The following is a 22,525-nucleotide window of genomic DNA, read 5'->3' on the forward strand; positions in this document are numbered from 1 at the left end:
AATTTGTTAGATTGCACAATTTTGTATTTCGCGTGGAATAGCTCAAACCTCAAACGGCTCATTTGGCATAAGATGGCGACCACCGTGAGCGGAGTGTTTCGTGAGGAATTGCGCGATGCAATTTTACGCAGCAAGATACTCGTCGTGGGTGCCGGCGGCATCGGCTGCGAGATCCTGAAGAACCTGGTCATGTCCGGATTCGCGGATGTCGAGATCGTAAGTGTATTATTTTCGGTAGCGAATATAACCTCACTTATGCGCGCGTACAAGTTGACATCTATCTCTTCTATTTATTGTATAAGAATAATTTTAACAATTCGGGAAAAATTTATATTCGCGTGAATTATTCTTGTCAAACCGATAATTTTCTTTATTTTTCGTGATTTTTTTTTGTTCCATTGTTTTTAATTTTGTTTACTCAGGTGCTGTATTAATTACTTGCTCTTTTCAATTTTGCTATATATGTTATTGACCAATTTAGTTTACTTATCATATTTTAATTTATATATATATATATATATACATATATATATCGTATATTTTAATGTTTTTGGGATCATTTTTTATATGATTAAAATATTGTATCTTTATCATAGATTATCTACAAATAAATCTATTTGCTTTTCAGATTGATTTGGATACAATAGATGTAAGCAATTTAAACAGACAATTTTTGTTTCAAAAGAAACATGTGGGAAAGTCAAAAGCCAGTGTCGCATGTGAAACTGCATTAACATTTAATCCAGATATCAAAGTGATACACTACCATGACAGTATTACATCGTAAGTGTATCTTGACATTTTTGTTTTATAAATCAATATTGATATCACATTTATTTGATATTCTATGCTTGCAGATCAGAGTTTGGCTTGTCGTTTTTTAAGAGGTTTACAATGGTTTTAAATGCTCTTGACAATAGAGCAGCCAGAAATCATGTAAATCGAATGTGCTTAGCAGCAGATGTACCATTGATCGAATCTGGTACTGCAGGCTATGAAGGTCAGGTAGAACTCATTAAAAAAGGTCTGAGCCAATGCTATGAGTGCACGCCCAAAGCTGCACAAAAAACTTATCCTGGTTGCACAATTCGTAATACACCTAGTGAGCCTATTCACTGCATAGTGTGGGCCAAGCATCTCTTCAAGTAAGTATTGTTAGAATATATAATTTGTATTGGGGGGGGGGGGATCAAATATTTTATATTGTTAATCTGATTTTTGTATATTTTATTGTATATTTTGTATATTTTATTTATGCCACTTAGTTTTACGAGCATGAATAATTATTTTTAATTAATCTATTTTACAGTCAATTATTTGGAGAAGAAGATCCTGATCAAGATGTTTCTCCAGATACAGCAGATCCTGAAGCTGCTGGTAATACTTATTATTATATTGTAATATGGGATAGAGTTAATCAAATATTTTGTTTTTTATCTTATTATAATTTACTTATTACTTATTTATTGTTATAAAAATTATATTGTCTTATATATTAACCAATTTCATTTATTTTACTTTGTTACTTTTTTTATTATAATTATTAATTATAATTATTTTTATTATTGATAATATCTTAATATAAGTCATGAAGCAATATAGAATGTTTTGGTATTGTAGACATAGCAGGGGAGGGAGCTTTGCAGACAGAGCACAATGACAAAGGCAATATTGATAGAATTTCCACGCGAGTTTGGGCCCAATCTTGCGACTACGATCCAGAAAAATTATTCACAAAACTTTTTCATGATGATATCAAGTATTTGTTAAGTATGGACAATTTGTGGAAGAAGCGCAGATCACCAACACCATTGAATTGGAGGGAATTACCAGATGGAGGTTTACCATTGTTCCATAAATATCTTTTTCTTTCATTTTCTCATCGAGATTAATAATATTTTATCTCTTTTCAAAGTGGCTGGATGTAGTAAAGAGATTAATCAGCTTGGATTGAAGGATCAACAACGCTGGAGCATTTCTAAATGTGGCTCCATTTTCGCTGATTCATTGAAAAATTTGAGCCAGGCATTGAAAGCTTCCCAAGAAAAATCGCTGAACAATCATCTAGTCTGGGATAAGGATGATCAACATGCCATGGATTTCGTCGCCGCATGTGCTAATATTCGCGCACACATCTTTGGAATTCCTCAAAAGAGCAGATTTGATATCAAATGTTAATAACAATAATCACTTTGCTTATTTAGTTACTCTTTTCGCATTTTGTTTCTTTTCTTTTTTTGCAAAGTATCTCGTCTTAAACTATTTTTTACGAAATTTAATTGTAATTTTCACATGTCAAATTCATTTTCTCACCTCTAGCAATGGCCGGCAATATAATCCCAGCGATCGCAACTACAAACGCTATAATTGCGGGTATGGTGGTTCTCCACGCTTTCCGAGTTCTTGAAAATAATTTACGGGCCTGTAGATCTGTTTACCTGCGTCTGAAAATGAACCATCGTAATCAGTTGCTGGTACCAGAGAAGGCAGTGAATCCACCCAATCCGTACTGCTACGTCTGTGCGCCTACTCCGCAGGCCGTGCTGGCGGTCGACACCTCCAATATGACTATTAAAGAACTAGAGGAATTAGTGCTCAAAAACAGACTTAACATGATCGCTCCTGATGTCATAATTGATGGCACAGGCGCTGTCGTCATCAGCAGTGAGGAGGGCGAGACAGAAAGCAATAACAACAAAAAATTGGAAGAATTGGGAATCAGAGACGGAGCTATTCTCAAAGTCGATGACTTCCAGCAGAATTATTCGCTGACTATCTTTGTAGTTTACCGAGAGAAACCTGGTCCAAAAGATGACAGTCCACAATTTTTGATACTGGCTGATAAGAATGCACTTAAACCGAAAGATGAGAAGGAAGAGCAGAAAGCCTCGACGTCTAATGGACAGGTAAATAATTATTTTTAGAGATATTTCTTGTTGCTTTGTTTTGATTATTTATTTACTAAGAAAAATTTTCTGCGCAGAACGTGACCGATATATCAGATACGGCTAAAAAGCGTAAAAACGATTCAGCCGAACCTGAAATTGCAGCCAAAAAACGCAAAGTGGAAATTGATAATAACAAGAATAATAACGATGACATTTGGATTATTGACAATGATGATGAATCCCATGAGAACTTACCCGAATTGAAAAAATCGACCCCAAGGAAACGGAAATTTTCCGAGGACACTGATTGTTTGATAGTGTGTGATGATCAGACTGATTAGTTTCAAAAGTAATAGATAAGTTTTATAATTTAACACGAGAATGTTTGAAACTTAGATCGAAGATAAAAAACAGAAGGATAAAAACATTTTTTTTTTTTTTCTATTGGGAATTATACACAACATTGAGATTCAATGCAGAAAAATTGTTCTTTCCCTTCGTTTGCTTTTTTTTTTATGAAGAACAGAATTGATATGATAATTTAATTTTGTATAGTAAATATAAATCATAATATTAGATTGTTTTTTTACGTATTAAGATTATATCGATTCTTATAAGTCATACATTTTTTTTTACTCTATTCCTTGTCACATACAGATTACAATATCTTGTCGCAGTTTTAGCTGTCTCAAATGCAAAAAAACTACAAAAATTTATATACATTTCTTGACATCTGTAGAAAAAGATCATGTACAAAAGTTAAAAAATAAATTTCGAACCTTTTTTTTATCGATTAAGGCCTTTGGTATTTTCTATTGTTAAAATATCAATAGGTAAAATATTAATTGTAAAGTCAGAATTAATTTTTTCTCTTAGCGCAAGGCAAATACATATCTATTTTATAGTTATACATCTCAAAGTCCACTTTATACCTTCCGTACAGCTGTAGGATTATGTCGGTTGTCAGATTATTAAAGTATTTGCATGTTATATCAAAGTTAGTGATCCCAGCATGAGTGCGCTGCAACATAGGCAGATAGATTTTACTTTTGTCCAATTTCAATTTCGACAGAACATAATTGACCTCCCCAAAAGTATATTCATCTAATTTCAGGATGAAATTGTAGCTCGTATCGCAGACCGCGCAATGAGTATAATATTGGGCCCAGTGATCATCATCATAACCTGGAGGTTGCTTTAGCAACCATTCCAAGAATTCTCGGAAGCTAGGCACCATTTTTAATCTGTTAAGAGATGCAGACAGAAACCAATTTTTTTATATAAATTAATACACATTATACACACACACAAAGTAAGAGAATTAGATATGGATTAAGCACATTTGCCATGTGTACCTTCTATTTGCTGAAAATACCCTTTGTAGAATGTTGCCACTTTGTATTATGTTGGGACGAAAGAGTTCCGGTCTTGAAAGATAAAGAATCTGACGAGCATAGAGCCAAGATTGCGCAGTATATCTGCTATTGTCCTCAATGCGATCCCTACATATAATTCTATATCACTGTTTCATGCTAATCTCGGTAATAGAATAATCAATACTGTCAATAACTCAAAATTTTATAAAGAAATCTACATTTTTTTCTTTTAAATACCCCAATTGTGGATTCAGAATATCAATTGTTTTTAATAAAGCGATAAGATCAATTACCTATAGGATGAGACCAGCCGTTGAAACGGATGCCTGACGATAAGTAATTTAAAGACAGTATTATTGGTAGCAAGATATTGAAGATCTTTCAAACTCTTCGGCGATAAAAAGTCCACTTCTCTGCAAATTGCGTGGTCTCGAATTATTAATATAATAATATATTTTGTTTGTAAGAATAATACAATAGATATAACATACTAAAGCTATAATTTTTTATTAAAATAAAACAATTTTTTCATATTTGAATATATTTGTATGCGTCATATCCGGAAATAGCGTTTTCTGTGTGTATGAGGTCAATATTGTTATTACTTTATTTTCGTGGAAATAAATAAACAAATAAAAAAATTAAAGCAAAGAATATATATATTAATATAATTACTTGTAAAAATTGTGGCTGACTTGACGATTGCTCATGTCGGAAAATAATTTGGTGAAACTGGTGGATGCAATCTTACGGATCCAACAGTATAGCGATCTGTGTTTAGCATTATATAAAAAATGCCTTTTGATAAAAGGAGTTGTCAGATTGTACTTCGCGCAGACGTTCGACACCTGTTTGAGTAGAGTCGTGCTCTTCTATTAACAGGAATATAGAAATACATATCAGAAAGTTGGAATTGATGATCGTAGATTCTTTCGAATTTTATACCTGCAGATCGATAGTTTCACCATTCAACTCGTCTATCCGCAACATATCGAGCTCCGACTCGACATTCTTCTTGATTATTCTATCTGGAATCGAGAACCCGGGTGTTTGCAATTGACGTTCGGTCGCTATCAGATTGTCTGTTTGTTCTTCCTTCAAGTTAAAACTTTTCTTCATATTAATTAAAATAAAGCAGACGACGAGATAAAACACAACGCACAAACCGCACTTAAAACACTCCGCTTTAACAGACATTGTTAATGCAGTTAAACAGTCTAATGTATAGCCACGTGATACTCAAAATAATTCATCAAAGAAATTAAAAATTTTATAATGATTATATATGTAAATTTTGAAAAATAAATATATACATATTTAATTAAAATTTTGGACATTATGCACAATACTCTTTAACTGAAATTTATGAAAGATAAAAAAATAAAAGTTGACGGCAAAATAATACCGCAACGCGTGTTAGAATCCTTCTGTACTTTTGTCTTCTGTCATATCATGGATAAACATATCTGTTTGGGAGATTCCCTCTTTATGTGGGTGGTATGAGAATGATAATTCTTATCTCATCTTTGCTGATTTCTCCTTATTCCATTTATTAAATACTTTTTTCTATGAAATAATTATCAAGTATTGAAAAAACAATAAGGCAAAATAATATATTGATAATTTTCTTATGTTATGTATCTTGTAAGTCTTTCGTGTACATATATATATATACACATACATATGTATATAAACACAAAAATTATTAAACTGAAAAACATCTTATTTTGCTTAAATTCATTGAAAAATAAATCAATCTCGTTTTAGAGATCAAATCATCAGCTTTTATATTCATTAAAGATTATCTTGTATAAATATATAATTAAAATGATAATGCACACATACATACACATGCACACTGATCTCATACATACAGATATATATGTTTAAAAAAAACTGTAGAAAGAGAAAAAATATTTTATTATGTAGATTCTTTTGTAATCAAGAATGAAGATGAAATATTTCGATATTATTGCATTTTGTTTGTGGAAAATTCATAGAAAGAATCGCGAATTTTCAATACTCAATAGTACAAAATTTACTTAACTAATCAATGCTATTTTACAATAGAGAAAATGCGTTCACAATCACTATCTATACTCAGGCAGCTCGATGATTAATGACAATTGAAGGCTATTGAAACATGATTCTGTGCATGCGCGCGCGCGCGCGCGATTGCCTTTGTGATAATGGATATATGATTGAATCCGTCAATTCCCAAAATTCTTTATAGGCCTCAGAATTTATACATCTTTGGAAAAGATATCAATCTTAATATTTTAATTATTAAAATTCAATTATTAAGATTAAATTTTATTATTTACTTTATATACAATTTAATTTATCTAGAATTTCTCTGAGAAACATTATCTGAATTTTTTATATGTGTATGATAGATGCATTGTCCAATTTATCACTATCACTAGTAATAGAGCAAGACTTGGGAATCGACGGGCCGATAGGGAAACAATGGAGTCAATTCTTATCTGCGATCTCTATATCTGTGATGATCGCGGGAAGAACGATGATCGCTATGGCGACTGTGACGACTAGCTGTTCTCCACAAAAATTCGTCGACGCTCCTCTCATAACTACGCTTCTCCAATGCAGACGCTGTTGCGCTATAATCCGGAGGCAGTGGCAGACCGTCATAATATCTTAAAAGAAAAAATTTTTCTTAAAAAAATATTAATATTAATAATATTTTTTATTTCATTTAATGTTAACAGAAGTTATTTAATATATATATTAAATAAATATCTTGATTTAATTTCAATTTTAATTAAAACTTATATGTTGTTTGTCAATAAATATATTTTTACCTTGGTGGTGGAGGAGGAGGTGGCAAAGTGTCGTACGGATGTGGACCGTAAGGCGGCAACGGTGGCAATTGATGTTGCATGGTACGCATATAATCTGCCACATAAGCCTCTGCAACCGCGGCGACGCCTAGACCAGCTCCATAACCTCTGAAATGATTAATTATTATATAGAATAAATTACATATAATTTTACATTTTAAAAATTGTTGAAGTTATGTTAAAATTGTGAAGTTTTAAATAATCAGTTGGACGGATCGTACTTTGTATAAGGTGAATCTCCTCGATTAAACCACGGTGTGTACCGATAGGAATGATCTCTGGAGCCCCTGTGATCGCCTGCAACGCCGCGGGAACCTCTGGCCAGGGAGGCTAAACGCGATCTCGAAGTCAAGAACAATCTACGCCCCCGTCCACCTCTTCGTAAAAATCTGGAACTGCTTATGGGTCTCTTATCGCGATAACGCGACGACTTTACAACATGCTTTCCCGCTTCCTTGGACTTACGTAGAATAGGTGTCATCTCGATTCCTGCAGATATATATTCTACTTATATATAGAATATAATTTATCAATATACACGAAATTGTATAATATATTAAAATTGCATATAAATATGTTATCAATAGATTTTATATATTTATATATTTCTTTCGAGAGTTACCTTCGTCTTCTGGAAACAGTCTGCACAATTCCTCGGCAACTCTAGGCTCGATTTCCTGACCATCTCGACCGATTTTGACTTGTTTGCCATCATTCCAAGGATTGTACAAATGTAATGTAGCTGTAAACGGTAATTCCTTTCTACAGATCCAATCAACCTTAAATACACCACCTAAAGCTTTTGCCGATAAACCAGGAGGCAAAACCTGAAATGCATTAAAAACATTATGTTACTTCCTTTTGTAATCTAAATAATTATATATATAATAAGAAGATAATTAATATATATTAAAATTAATCAGTTAATCATAAAAACAAATCACAATTGTACTTATATATATATATATATATATATATAAATTTATTAATTTGTTCATATTTTATTTGCATACCCAAGAAACTGGTCCAGCATCTCTTCTCGATTCTGTATTAAGTCTCGCAAAGCCAGCGAACTTTCCTGATTCCTTTACGGAAAATACCAGCAACACATTTCGCGACTCTCTATAGGCTTGGTTTAGGTTTGCTTCATTCTGCGGAAGCGTGCTCCACACTCCCTTGGCCTTGGACAGTGTCACATTCTCCGCGTTATTGGACTTGATGATGAAAAATCTGGCAAAAGATACTTGAAAACATTTAAAACACTCCAAATTTAGACATTTTCTATTAAATACACAATCTTAAAAAAATATTTACATTTATTTGATACAAATATTATGTTTGTATAAATTTCAAATCATTCGGAAAGTTTTCTAGGTCTAGTTTCCTATAAAATATATAGAACAATAAAAAATATGTAAACAGCTATAAAATTTTTTGAACAAATCTAAACTTTTTAATATACAAAAATGTTTTTTTATCAAATCTCATTATATCAATGCAACATCTGCAATAGCTATTTATTGTTATCCCCATTCGAACCTTGCATCTCTAAATAAGTAATTCAACTTGGTGGCGTAGTCATAGCTCTTAGTGGTCCCCTTGCTCTCCTTGGACCTGGCTCGCTTAGGCTCAGGACTGGACGACTTGGAATCTCTACTAGATCTACCGCGCTTGTTTCTGTTTCTTCTGCCGCGCTTGTTGTCGCCGCGCGAGGACTTGCTGGAAACTGTGCTGATAGTGGGATGGCTCGAGTTGCTGGTATTAGAACTGCTGGAGGAGACCTCGCTACGAGTGTCATAAGTCTCGTCCGCGGCAATCCTCAATTCATCGCCGTTGTCGTTCTCGCCGCAGCTGAGGTTTAAATTGTCGCCGTCTGTGTTGCTGCCCATAGTCAATCCGGGCTGTCGCTCGCTGCCGCCGGAGGATCAGGCAAGGTTTCTGCCTGTAACGCAAACACGAGAGAGAGGCTTATTACTATGTCGCGAGTCGCGTGAAAGCACTCCGGCAGGAGGTACGACCAAGTATCGTAACGTTTCTCGTACATCTTACGACAATAGCGCAGTAGCAAAGGATTATATAGTATACAGCAAGGATAGTTCGGGGATTCTGAATCGAACAGAAGGTCCACACTGTCCCGAGAACTTTCAATTGGAAGAACTCCTACACGCGCCGTAGTGGCACCCAGCTCTCTTACACCTAACACAAATCGATCAAAGGGACACATGGCAATGCCTTGACTGAGCCTTAAGCTCAGTCAGCTATCTGGCCGGGACGTAAACTAGGTTTTACGAACAGTCCTGAAGATTATGTAGTAATGATAACACAGGCTGCTCCATATGCGGAGAGCTACTCTAGAGAGTCTCTGAAAACACGAAGAAATTCTTTTTTTTTTTCTTTCTTATTTTGGATTGCGATTTGCCTCTCGTCCTAGTAGTTATTTATCTTTTATACACTCCTTCTGAAAGCAGAGATGATGAGTTATGGATAGATTTTTTTACAGCGTAACCGTTTTATTTTTGCTCGCAAAACCTGCCAAGAGTCTGTCAAAAGAGATCTCGTTTATTATCGGGTTTTATTTTTTTTTACTTTATCAAATTTTTTTTTTTTTAGTTATCTAGAAAAGTTTGTCACGCGGAGATAGTAGATCACTAAATATGAAATTTTACTTTCTCGTCATCATTTATAATTCTTAAAATTTTTTTTCTCGAAGTCTTTTTTTTTCGTGACGAGTCCTCCCGAGGGCTCGCGGCGCACACACTTACGTGACACCCTTTGTCCCTTCATTGACACACTTCACACGGTAGCACGCTCGGGGGATCGTCCAACACGATCTCACGTCACGCACTACACACACGTTCCAAATATCTTACGGACGCGCGAGTCGCGAGAGAGATCCGAGAGGATTACAACGGTAAACAATTGTTCGCGCGAGCAGATCGTTGTAGTACACAAACTACAGCGTTCATTGTATGACGTATGCACTACGTGACCGCAAAGACGTGTTCTTGGGTTCTGCCAATCAATAGAGAGCTCTGTGCTCTGTTCCGTATTATAGTTGCACTTATTATACACTTTCGGTATTCAAAATGAGATAGATGTATATTTAGGCGTTGGAAGGAAAAGGAGAAAAGACGAAAGGTGTAAAGAAAGAGCGCAGCTATATAGAGCAGAGCTAATAGACCATAGATATAGTAAAGAATAGATTGAGCACGAATGTCGCAAACTCGCAAATCTTTTTGCCGCGCAGATCTTTTTTCGCGCATGCGCACTAGTAAATTACTAGAAATACTGTATGCTGATTGGTATGCTTGATGTAGTTACTTATTAGATTGATCTAGTAATATAAATTGCTATATGCTGCAATTCTAATAATTTATTAACTCATGCGATTTGGCATGAAAAATTGCACTGTGTGTCGCAGGTTTAAATACGGTTAAATATGGCAGCGATATATATTTCAAGCAAATATCAAAAAATTATTATTGAGTTTAAATTAGGATAAACTAATTCTTAAGAATATGTCATTAAAGGTAATTTGTATATCTCGTTACATAATTTATAAATATATTTATGCATATGTTTCTATATCTCAATTATCTTTAAATTTGCCTAAGAATCATTTATATTTATTTATAATTCAATCATATTCGTATAAATTCACGTTTATTTATTAGTATGTATTTTCTTATATCTCCTTTTTATTATTTTTTTTATTTAAGTTTATTTCTATATATATTCTTTTTTATATATTCTTATAATTGTCAGCACAAAAACGAGTATCGCAGGTCTATCGATGACTATCAGCCTGCAACGCCTGTCAGACGCAAGATTGGTCTCTACTGGATTTTAGCTATGCTAAGGATTGCTCTGACTTTTGCTCCACAGACAGGCTACATTCATCCTGATGAATTCTTTCAATCTATCGAAGTTATCTCCGGTATGTCACTGTTTTGTCATGTTCCAATATTCGTTTTCCAATACGTTTTTATTTCCTTCAAACAGGAGATCACTTTGACATCGATGTTTATAAGCCATGGGAATTCAATGCCACATTTCCTATACGCACCGCATTCATTCCTCAGCTCGTAGTCGGTTTGCCTTATGCAGTTCTCAAGAGATTGTCTTTGTATACATTTCATTTCTTTGGATTGTCATTGAAGGGACCATATTCTTTCGTGCTCTTTCCGCGTCTCTTCATGTGTGCATTGTCATTTCTGTCGGATTATTTTTTGTACAAGATATGCTGTATGTATGGGCAGAACTACAGAGTCAGACTAGTCACATATGCCAGTTCCTATATTATGTTGACTTACGCCACTCGTACATTATCCAACTCTATCGAACTGGTGTTGACTGCTGCATTGTTATACTTTGCTTCTCAGTGCATGGCATATTCGGAGAAGGTATGTCTAGTTTCCCTCTAAAAAGATTATGCAACGAATAGAAACGATCGACATATCAAAAAAAAAAAAAATTCATCGAATCTAATTTTATAGGACAAATTTTTTCTTTGTATAATTAAATAATTAAGAACTTTTCGTATTTTGTTTTCTGTCATTATTTATGCATATTTCTGTTTTAACAATTTTATTGTATCACAGGTGGTACTCCAGAGCGATTATCTTTCGAAAAAGTATAAGGAAGCGACAACAGGAGTGGAGCGTGTCAAGTACTATAAACTCAGGGCTATGTTACCCTCGCATTCGCTGAACCATTGCTTCGTACTAGCCACGATAACGGTAATAGGAATATTTAACAGACCGACTTTCGTTGCATTTGCATTCGCTCCCATCTTCTTTTGGCTGCAAAGAGGCCTGGGTTCCAAAAGCATTGGCTTCAAAGATTTCCATATTAGAATATTTGTTTTAATTCTCTGCGGACTACCGGCCACGCTGCTATTCATCCTAATCGATAGCTTCTATTTCGGATATCTGACGATGGGTGAGATAGGCCAATTGAAGATCGGGATAAACAATTTTGTGGTGACACCGATCAATTTCTTCAAATATAACGCAAATACGAAGAACTTGGAGGCACATGGACTGCATCCTCGTCTTTTGCACTTTTTCGTAAACGTTCCGTTACTGTTTAGCGTTCTTGGCATCGTCGGATTGCTGACATTTGCGAAAATGGTATACAGGTCAGTCATATATATATACGAAAACTACGTTTTTTGCATAGTGAAATGAACTAACAATAATATTCGTTTCTAGCGGATTGAAGGCGCAATGGCTACATCTGCCACGTCTGCAGAGCATTGTAGGGTTGATGACTTCCACGTTCATCATTCCAATCGCCTTGCTGTCTCTGTTTCCCCATCAAGAACCTCGTTTTATAATTCCGGTACTTTTCCCACTGGTATTCCTTCACGCGCCCGAGTTAAGTCAAGTTCCCTGTCTGGATATCGTTCGAAGATTCGACGATAACGGCGATGAATCTGCTGCCGAACCTCCGCACAGATGCAAACCCAGAAAGTTAACGCTTTGGTATGTCAGCAATCTGTTGCTGGCTTTCTTCTATGCTTTCGCGCATCAGGGTGGGGTTTTCCCGCTGACATCCCACATTACAACGGAATTGAGGGCTAAACCGCATCTCACGCATGTGCATTTATACACTTCATACAGTTACTCGCTGCCTACAGCACTGCTACAGCTTCGCAATACTCGCAGAATCTACCGTAGCAGCAGTAATCACAAATATAAGTTGACACAGGATTTCCACCTGTATGAGCAGGGCTCTAAGCCCTTGCCACAGGTGTTTGATAGCATCGCCAGGAAAATCACGGACTGTGAAGAGAAATTCGCCCTCAAGAGAATACCTTATAGATTGTATTACGCGTTACCGGCCTCTGCGATAAGTGAGTTTGTGGAATTGTCGAACAACAAATCGAACTTGTTTAGATTTCACATAGTTAAGACTTTCTATCCCCACATCTCCATAGAAAGATTACCATCTTTGCGATCGCTCGACAGACTGGAAAATTTGTTAAATTTGCAGAGCGATGATATTTTTGGTAGCTTTATCGAAGTTACAAAGGATGTTTATGAATACATCGAGCAGTTTAGATTACTATTGTTAAAAATCGAATATTTTCTGCCTAAGTTGAAGCAAAGTACAATGAGCAAATTAAAGAAATAATTAATAATGATTGAATAAATAAAAAAGAAATAATATATCCAGACTTTTACTTCTATAAGCTAATAATAATATAAATAATAATAACAAAATAATAAAAACTAATCAAAGAGAAAAAAATAAATTAAAGTGTGATTGATTGTTAAAAGATTTATATAAAGAATGTTATATATATGCAATATATGTAGCATAAGCAATATAGTAAAGATATAAATTTCAATTCAAACAGCTGTTTTATATGCGCGAGGAGATCATTAAAGATTTAGAAATTTACGAGAAATTAATAAATAAATAATGACAATACAAATTTTATACGCATTTTTATTTATTGTTATTCATGTCTACTTATTTCTTTAACTTTTCAACAAAAGAAATTATTTTTGTAAATATAATTCATTTTATTAAAGTAAACATATATTTCTCAGCATCCAAACTTCCTTTGATTAATACAAAAGGATAAATCTTTTTAAATTAATTTGGAAGAATGGATTTCTATTCATTAATTTGAAAAAATGAATTTTTTGTTAAAAGTTAAGTCAAGAAAAATGAAATCATTAATTTATCTGTTTTGAAAAGATATTGTGTAACATAACATATTGGAAATACAAAATGTATTGTTGTTTTTGCATTTTCTCTCTTTGTATATGTGATAATATTCATACTCTTCAGAGTATTATGGAAATTCTTATGAACAAAAATTTTATTCTTCTGATATAATTTTTTATCTATAACACTCTTACTCTCTTCTACACATATATTATTCTATGTTCTGTCCCATAAGAAAGAGAGAATGACTGATTATCAGATATATATATATATATATATATACATATAGAAAAATATAATACATACAGTGTACCAGAAAAATTTCAGTAAAGAATATTATATATTTAGTGAATTAAACGGTTAAATTATTTACATTGAAAAAGCGGATTACTTTTTAAAGAATTCTTTTTAAATTCGCTGAATCCCTGAAATTTCAGAACACTATATGTAATTCTATAATTGAGAATCAGCATAAGGTATTTTTATTTTATTATAGATAAAATATATTTTCTAACAAATAATAATAATAAATTAATTTGGTGTGTTACTTTATTTTTAGTCCTAATGTCTCAATTTTTTTTTATAACAAAACATTTTTGTAAATTATGAAAAATTTCATTATTTAATTCCTTTAAAGTGAGATGTTTCCAACATCGACGAAGATTAATGTACAGTAGGACATATTATTTTTGAAGTATGTTTGAGCATTCTAATATTTAATTTAAAAAATTGTCAAAATTAATTTTTATACCTATAAAAAATTTCAGATTTAAGTTGTCCAAAACTATGAAAATAAATATGTAAATAATTGGAAGTAATTATATATATGTAGATTTTAATTACATTATGGCGCAATAATTTTTTGTGTAATTTATATAGTGTAATTTCTTTGCGTAGTTTATTAAATTATAGAATATATTAAATTATACTGAATAGAATATATACTGATCATCTTCCGAATTTTTATCTAATTGCAAATTTCAGAAATTTTTTTTGTTTTATTAATTTTATTTTTTTTAATTAACTTATTTATTACTAATTTATTAATTAAAATGCATTTATATGTCATTTTCGTTATAAGTCCAAGGAAGTTGTGCATTGAACTTGCTTTGATGAGCCGCGTTTCTTGCTGCGTATAATCGCTGGAAATGCATTAATCAGCTATATAAAAATATTATTTACAAAGTAATCAATTTTAATTTAAAAAACTTTTTTTTAGTCTATCTGATTGTACTATCCTGAATTATTCTATTCAAGGAAATCATTTTCTTAACTTTTTAAGAAGATATACTTACAGGGTTATCGATATAGGCTTCACAACTATAGCACCAAACGGAGATGTCGCTGAAACTAAGCGTGATGGGATGCTCACACTCCTCTGCATGTTGCATCGCATGCTGATTGACACTACGAGCACAATGTACGGTGTAACATTGCAGGCAGATCCAATTCTCCGCAGTACTGGCACACTCCATGCAAGGTAAAGTTACATCGATTCCACCAGGAGGAACCTCGTTGACTGTGAACAGGTGAGGACAATCTCGCAGAGGTATCACCGCGAACATTTCTTCTGCTGTCAGAGCCTATGCAGTGAAGAATATTGTCATTTATTTATCTATATGCATTTTATACATATTTATTTTCATAAAAATTTATTTTCACATGAAAAAGACATCTTGTATGACGACACACGTTAAATCATTACCTGAAAATTTTCAGAGAGATATTGCCTAAGAGATCCCAATGGTGTATTATGTATTTGAGAGATCGCGTTTTCGTTATCACGATTCTCGTGTGTACGAGAACCTCCTTGCTGGCTGTCTTTCGATTGGTTCGTTTTGTTTAAGCATTTTTGTATACTTTGCGAAACTGAAAGTCAAATGCATGTCATTTATTTTACGATCGGATACAATAATTATTCATAAAGTTAATGAAATCGCAAATTTAATTATATCTATACCATCGAACTTTTTTATTTCGTTTTTTTTCAATCCAAGATTTCTCCTAGTCTCGTCCGTTGCGTTTCTCGTCGGGCGTAATTCAGAGTTCTTAATTTTAATATTCTCCACTTCATTTGTCAATTTCAGAATTTCTTCATCCGTCACTAGATTCAAACAATTCTTATCGATCGCCAAGTTCAACTCCAGTTTCTCGCTTTCAATTACTTCTAAGGCGATTTTCGATTCCGTTTGTTTCGGCTTTTCTGTAATTCTTCCTTGTTCGTCAAGCTTATTTAGAGTTTTCTTGAGCTTGGGAAGTAGCTTTTCTTTCGGCAAGGACATTCCATATTGCAGATTAGGCCAGAATTTCTTATGAGTCTTTAACACATTGTTGATGGAATTGATTGCGCTAGCGCAGGGGATCAAACCAGGATCCAGCATAGGCAGGGGATCGCCCAAGAGAGCCTTGGTGCACATGGTCATTGCATGAGAAATGGAATTGATGTTGTAGCCTCCTTCAAGACTGAGGATTATACGACCGTTGGCCAGGGACGACAGCCAATGGATCAAATGGCCGTAGAGTTCTGGACTTACCAAGCAACCTTACAAAATAAAAAAATTCATTAGAAATGAAAGATATTATAAGTAAATATTTTTGGAGTATATATGTTCTTTTATTAAATTTTTTAAATGTTCTATTAAAAAACTGCAAATATTCAATAATTAGTTTACATTAAAATGCATTTACCTCCAAGGGGATCACCCACGCAAGCATCGAATCCAGCAGAAACCAAGATCAGTTCCGGATTAAATTGATAAGCAATGGGCATCACGATTTGCTGGAAAGCTGCTACGTATTCAGCATCTCCCATTCCTTTCTAAAAATATAATAAATAAAAATATATATAATTTTTATTACGTGTTTATTCTCTATTAGAATATAAATCTTTACAAGATAAAACGTGAAATAATAGTTTGAAATATTATTTGAAACGATGTATGACTAGTTGTTTATTTATTTACTTTGTTCCATGGTATGTTTACATTGAATCCTTCGCCTGCATTTAAACCAACGTTCGTATAATTAGCTCTTTTGGAATTTGGAAAGAAACTTCCATTATCATAACGATGAATAGAAATATAAAGAATTTTTGGATCTTCTTCAAAGATGGATTGTGTTCCATTACCATGATGCACATCCCAATCCACTATCAACACTCTATAACACACATGTATTAAATTTTTAAAATACACATTATAAAATTGCTAGATAATCCACGATCATTCACAAAGTTGAACTGGATAGTGTACCTCTTTACATGATGAAACTGTACAGCGTATTGCGCAGCTATAGCCACATTATTAAAAATACAAAAACCGCATGCAATATCTTCCTCAGCATGGTGTCCCGGCGGTCTCACAATGGCTATTCCGGATTGACTTTCCCCATTTAAAATCGCGTCTACCATTTGTAAAAGGCAACCGGCAGACACACAGGCGCTCGACCACGTTTCGGTGTGAAGATAAACGGAATTATAATCCGACGCTTGCTTCTGCAATTCCTTAGGTTTTAAAGTCGATGTTCTTTTGATGCTGTCGATGTAGTCTTTTGAATGAGCCAAGGATAGTTCTTCTATTGTTGCACTCCTTCCCTTTGTGTGTGGGAAAAAGAAATAATCATATTTTTTTTTTCCTTTTTCTGTAACTTGTTTTGAGTTAAATAAAAAGTTAAACTGTATTCAAGATTCTTTATAATAAATCAAATATATAGAATTATATATAACTTAGATATATATAATTGTTAATTTGAAAATTAAATTTATATATATATTTAGATTGTCATACTTGTAGCAAATGGCACCGTTCTAGCAAGCCATGTTTTTCATGATTATTATAAATGCTAGAGATGCGAGTTGGCTTCTCTGGATGAGTATTGTCAGAAATGTTGCAATGCTTCTGCATTTTTTCATCATAAACGATACACACTTTATGAGGTGTCTTATGCAATTTTGTAACTGCGAAATTTAATAGTCTTTAATAATAGCAATAATAAAATAATATATTTTCTTGTCAATATATATATATATATTTCAGATGTCTTTTATATATCATGTGTATTTTAATATTTAAATCTTTATTCATAAATAATAAATTTGATCTTTTCATCTTTAACAGTCTCAAATGTTCCATAAGAAATAATAAAAAATCCAGCACACATCAAAAAAATAAAAGTTAATAACAAGTCTATTTGAATGAAACAATTGTTACAATTATTAATTGACAAAGTATTAAAATTAAGATCAATAGATGGTAAAAATGTTTCATATTAAGTGTGTTTTATATACAATAAATAATAAACAAAATGTATACTCTGATCTTTTTATCTAAATATTTTTATTCGATTGTCTACAAATAATTTTTGTAGACAAAGCAATTTTACAAAGCAATTTTTTAATACTTACATAGTATCAATTCATTCAATTTCTTATCCATGCTTTCCAAAACTTCTTTGCTTTGTGTAGGATAGCAATTCCGTGTTTCATACTTGTCTTGTTTAAAAATGCTGCCTCTGAAATAACGACAAGATGCTAATATAATTAAATAAATATAATTTATAATAAAATTCATATACACACAAAACTTTTATATATATATAATATCAAGTTCTTTAAAAAATTATATTATATAATAATATATATTATAAAATAACATAAATTAATTTCTTACTTGTATGTAACCATAACTACATGTCTATTAGCAAGTTCCTCCTTATTATGTGTTATGCTATTGATGCTATGCGTATCCTGGTACTGATAACATTTCCAATATGGTCTGTGTGCATAGATTACATTCAGAATAGTGTCACGTATACTGGAACAATAAATAGCTTTGTAAAGAACATATTATTAATATTGCAACAACAAATAATAGATAACAATATATAATCCCAAGATTTATTAATATTAAAAACAATATCAATATTATTAATTTATATACAATAATAAATTTAAAATTAAAAAAGTTATAAAATATATATATATATATATATTTTCATTGCTTACCTTGATGATGGCAAGTCAAGTGTTTGTAAAATAGGGCATGGATCACCCAGTAAAGTTCTTAAAGTCAGTGCTGCACCTTCTGCTAAAGATTTTAAGTAATAACCACCCTATATGTTAAAACATTATATTTAATATATAAATATATAAATATATTTAAATGACATAAATAAAATACAAACATATATATATTAAAGAAAAAAAGTATTTTTTTACCTCTAAAACTACAGCGACTTTTCCAGCTGCTAGACTTAATAACGATGATAGTAAATGAGAATAACACGCTGGGGTTACTAACATCTCACCCTATATAATAATGTAATAATTCATTATCAATTTATTATTGATGATTATTTATTATCGATTTATATAAGGCTTTAATATAACAAACACAAATAATATACCTTAAAAAATAATTTTATATAAGTAAAATTATAAAAGAGATGAAATAAAGTTCTATATATTATAAATATTTCTTTCTGATAAAAAAGTAACTTAAATACATAATATATAACAATTATATTAACTAACAAAAATAATAAAACAAATATATTCATTAACAATATTTGTAATTTATATTAAATAAAAATGCCATTATAATAAAAAATAATTAATTTCTTGGGATAAATAATATATGCATGGCTATATAAAATAATAAAAAATTTTTTAACCTTCTCGTCACCGATTGCGGCATCGAATCCAGCGGAAATAAGAATGAGGTCTGGAGAAAACTGAGAAAAAAATGAGAATAATAAAAAACATGCATAAATTTACCTCTGGACAACCTAGAGCTGCATCATAACCTGCTGATACTATTATAAGATCTGGTTGAAACTATAACAATATTGATACTTTCATTAAAAATTAATTTGCACATTAATCCAATTGAATATACTAATAAAATACATGTTATAATACGTACTTCATAAGCCATGGGCAATAGAACTTGCTGGAAGATCGCAATGTAATCAGCATTAGTCATGCCAGTTTTATTTAAGGGTATGTTAAAGTTATAACCCTCTCCGAGATCCTCTCCAATATAATGAAAATCAGATTCCTTCAGATTAGGCCAGAATTCACCGTATTCATATCGATGTATTGAAAAATAAACTACACTGTAAACAAATTTGAAAGCAATTAAAATTACATTATTATAAAATTACATTATAGATTAATTATTAAATTAATACCAACAAAATATTTAATATATGTTAAAAATAATTCAAAACAAAAATTTAAAAGAGAAAGACGAAAAAGATACCGTGGATCATTGTAAAACATTTGTTGCGTTGCTTGTCCATGATGAACATCCCAATCTACAATTAAAATTCTGTTGGCCAAATTACTACTCAAAGCTTTCTCTGCTGCAAGAGCCACATTGTTAAAAAAGCAATAACCACAATATTCTGATTTCATGGCATGATGACCTGGTGGTCTAAAAGAATTTATGTTAATATTAAAATTTATTATCTAATAATAATATTATATGCATCATTCATATAAAATAAAATAAAATAAGATTAATAAATTAAATCTAAAATTACATTGTATATCAATCTTTCTTGGTATGACTGAATAAATCTAATAAAATCAAAGATCGACAAGATCATTTCATCAAGAAATATTTCTAGCTTACCTAATAATAGCCATACCATTTTGAATCTCGCCTTTACAGATACTTTCCACCAGATTCATCGTTGAGCCCACAGCTAGTAAAGATAATCTATATGTAGACTGTAAATACAATTAATTTATAGATATATTCAATATAACAATTTTATATATTTATATATATGTATAAAAGGAAAATATTATTTCATTTAAAATATAATCTCACTATTAATTAATATTATTATTATTTTCTTTTACTAGCATTTAAAACAAAATTATATCTGTACGTACTGGATGAACAAAGATAGCGTCATATTTAGAGGACAGCAATTCCAAATTCTCAGAATCTACACAGCCATCTGTCGCTTTCAAGATATCAATTTGTTTCTGGCTGTGTTTTGTCATAATCTCACTCTCTGTAGCCAGTCTTGCTTCGATGAGCTTACATCTTTGCATCAAACTCAGTTCTTCACACCTCTGCAAAACTTGTGTAAATCTAGCAGGGCATTCGGGATAATTTGAATCCCAGAGACATTTATGCTCTGCCATACTTTGATCAAATACAAGACCAGTCTCCTTTCGCACTATTTTATATGCATCAATTGCATTTTGATATACGTCTCGTATAAAGCTGTTATTGGACTTCTTGCCCAACAGCAGCTGTCGTTGCGCTGCTTCTCGCTTGGCAGCCAATAGTGCAGCTGATGGATGAATCTATAATGTCAAAAAATATCATATATTATATGGATTTTAAATATTTGAGATTTGATTACAGAAAAATTTGCTAAGTTATATTATGATCTATGCAAATATGTATATATATTTTTTAATAAGATTTTACATAATGTTTAGCAATATAATAAATTGTTAATAATATTTACATTTTTTGATTTTCCAGTCTTCCTTATTTTCTTAACATTTTCAAACATATTTGTAGCAGTTCTTTCGCACTTGCTGGAACTTTCAATCATTTTTATTAGCTCAATTTCACTGTCTGCTAATTGTTTAGCAGCAGTGAATAAATCCGATCTCACTATAGGTTCAGTCTGTAAAATTATAATGTTTTTTTATAAAATTTTAAGCATGGATATATAAGCCATATGAACAGATACAAGTAGACAGATGTTCTGAAGATATATTATTTAAATTATTTACATTATTTGTAATAATCATATTATTTAACATATTTTTATTATTATTTTTTTATTTGTATATATTATAATTAATGTTAGTATATATTATGTGTGAGTATATTAATAGCATAAAAATTTCAAAACTAGTGCAAAAACAAGATTAAATTACAAAAGAACAGAAAGATTAGAAAAAACAAAAAGAATTGGACTTGTTCTAATTCTGCAATTTTTATGAAAAAAAAAGAGAACAGTTTTACAAAAATCATTTATTTGACTAAAGAATTCTGAAATTTTTAATCAGTGCAAATCAATTGACAAAGACAAATTCTAGCAAATGCAAAACAATAGAAAAACCATTCTCTGCAATTTTTGTTTCAGAAAAATACGCATTTCCCAAGATCACCTTTAATCTGTAATGTCAAAATCTGTAATAAAGTAATGCCTACATATAAAGCTTAATAAAGCAAAGTTATTCGTTATGTAGGCGGTGCAATCTGTTCTTTTATAGACATATCCCTTCCCTCAGACATATTATCGCTTTATTTTCAAAGACTAATGATAAGATAACACTGCATAAAAATATGTAGAGATAATTAACAATGATTACTCTTACCATTTGCTCTAATCAGGAAGATCTAATAAATTTCAAAATCAGATACTATAAGTAGACATTAACTCATCACAAGCGATGCAAATTACTATTCACTTAATTAATTTTTTCCCAGAAATTAAGCCAAGAGATTCAAAGAATAAAATACTTTTGATTCATTCGCATTGTTTTATCTGCCTTTTTTCATTTTTTTTTTCAATTTCACCGTCACTTTCGTGTTTATCTCTGACGAAAAACAACTATAGTATATAATAATGTCATAAAATGACAGTTGCATGATGGAAGGAAACAAGATATAAATTTTACGTTTATCATACGATCAACTATTTGTCGGATAAACCAATTCACTATCGTTTAGAGATTTTT

The 22,525-nt window shown here is 31.8% G+C and overlaps 5 protein-coding genes across 9 annotated transcripts; 2 read left to right on the top strand and 3 right to left on the bottom strand.

Moving 5' to 3' along the window:
- The first annotated feature begins 35 nt into the window (after window positions 1–35).
- On the top strand, window positions 36–5,900 carry Uba2 (Ubiquitin-like activating enzyme 2). 2 transcript variants are annotated; one of them, XM_070292684.1, is made up of 9 exons: window positions 36–216; window positions 629–783; window positions 858–1,145; window positions 1,310–1,377; window positions 1,621–1,839; window positions 1,916–2,173; window positions 2,320–2,906; window positions 2,984–3,237; window positions 4,003–5,895. In XM_070292684.1, exons 1-8 carry the CDS (start codon window positions 73–75, stop codon window positions 3,227–3,229), a joined length of 1,965 nt encoding a protein of 654 aa, XP_070148785.1. In that variant the 5' UTR covers window positions 36–72; the 3' UTR covers window positions 3,230–3,237; window positions 4,003–5,895. The 2 variants fall into 2 exon arrangements, with proteins under 2 accessions (XP_070148785.1, XP_070148784.1); XM_070292683.1 differs by having other exon boundaries at window positions 2,984–5,900.
- LOC138931677 (carbohydrate sulfotransferase 11) lies at window positions 1,592–6,076 on the bottom strand. Its single transcript, XM_070292688.1, has 5 exons — window positions 5,210–6,076; window positions 4,940–5,136; window positions 4,558–4,677; window positions 4,244–4,390; window positions 1,592–4,132 (listed from the first exon to the last, which is right to left on the bottom strand). Exons 1-5 carry the CDS (start codon window positions 5,459–5,461, stop codon window positions 3,748–3,750), a joined length of 1,101 nt encoding a protein of 366 aa, XP_070148789.1. The 5' UTR covers window positions 5,462–6,076; the 3' UTR covers window positions 1,592–3,747.
- A 308-nt stretch (window positions 6,077–6,384) lies between these two features.
- Ythdc1 (YTH domain containing 1) lies at window positions 6,385–10,187 on the bottom strand. Of its 3 annotated transcripts, none has more exons than XM_070292687.1 (7): window positions 9,888–10,187; window positions 8,665–9,067; window positions 8,139–8,355; window positions 7,748–7,952; window positions 7,347–7,614; window positions 7,087–7,233; window positions 6,385–6,921 (listed from the first exon to the last, which is right to left on the bottom strand). In XM_070292687.1, exons 2-7 carry the CDS (start codon window positions 9,012–9,014, stop codon window positions 6,747–6,749), a joined length of 1,362 nt encoding a protein of 453 aa, XP_070148788.1. In that variant the 5' UTR covers window positions 9,015–9,067; window positions 9,888–10,187; the 3' UTR covers window positions 6,385–6,746. The 3 variants fall into 3 exon arrangements, with proteins under 3 accessions (XP_070148788.1, XP_070148787.1, XP_070148786.1); XM_070292686.1 differs by having other exon boundaries at window positions 9,168–10,187; XM_070292685.1 differs by having other exon boundaries at window positions 8,665–9,583; window positions 9,888–10,186.
- A 342-nt stretch (window positions 10,188–10,529) lies between these two features.
- On the top strand, window positions 10,530–13,429 carry Pig-z (phosphatidylinositol glycan anchor biosynthesis class Z). Of its 2 annotated transcripts, XM_070316104.1 has the most exons (5): window positions 10,530–10,655; window positions 10,891–11,062; window positions 11,128–11,528; window positions 11,727–12,265; window positions 12,339–13,429. In XM_070316104.1, exons 1-5 carry the CDS (start codon window positions 10,644–10,646, stop codon window positions 13,261–13,263), a joined length of 2,049 nt encoding a protein of 682 aa, XP_070172205.1. In that variant the 5' UTR covers window positions 10,530–10,643; the 3' UTR covers window positions 13,264–13,429. The 2 variants fall into 2 exon arrangements, with proteins under 2 accessions (XP_070172205.1, XP_070172206.1); XM_070316105.1 differs by lacking the exon at window positions 10,530–10,655 and having other exon boundaries at window positions 10,931–11,062; window positions 11,364–11,528; window positions 12,339–13,426.
- Window positions 13,430–14,793: 1,364 nt separating this feature from the next.
- Window positions 14,794–22,383, bottom strand: Hdac6 (histone deacetylase 6). Its single transcript, XM_070292689.1, has 19 exons — window positions 22,163–22,383; window positions 21,298–21,462; window positions 20,708–21,130; window positions 20,442–20,539; window positions 20,067–20,240; window positions 19,728–19,920; window positions 19,580–19,639; window positions 19,022–19,111; window positions 18,809–18,915; window positions 18,474–18,617; window positions 18,209–18,315; window positions 17,592–17,761; window positions 17,058–17,398; window positions 16,770–16,965; window positions 16,495–16,624; window positions 15,767–16,348; window positions 15,512–15,675; window positions 15,102–15,389; window positions 14,794–14,948 (listed from the first exon to the last, which is right to left on the bottom strand). The coding sequence occupies exons 1-19, from the start codon at window positions 22,163–22,165 to the stop codon at window positions 14,865–14,867; spliced, it is 3,519 nt and encodes a 1,172-aa protein (XP_070148790.1). The 5' UTR covers window positions 22,166–22,383; the 3' UTR covers window positions 14,794–14,864.
- Between the last annotated feature and the right edge of the window lie 142 nt (window positions 22,384–22,525).

The sequence above is a fragment of the Polyergus mexicanus genome, unplaced genomic scaffold (assembly GCF_030449975.1).
Source record: "Polyergus mexicanus isolate NDT 795.1 unplaced genomic scaffold, iyPolMexi1.0 SCAF_3, whole genome shotgun sequence".
Classification (NCBI taxonomy): domain Eukaryota; kingdom Metazoa; phylum Arthropoda; class Insecta; order Hymenoptera; family Formicidae; genus Polyergus; species Polyergus mexicanus.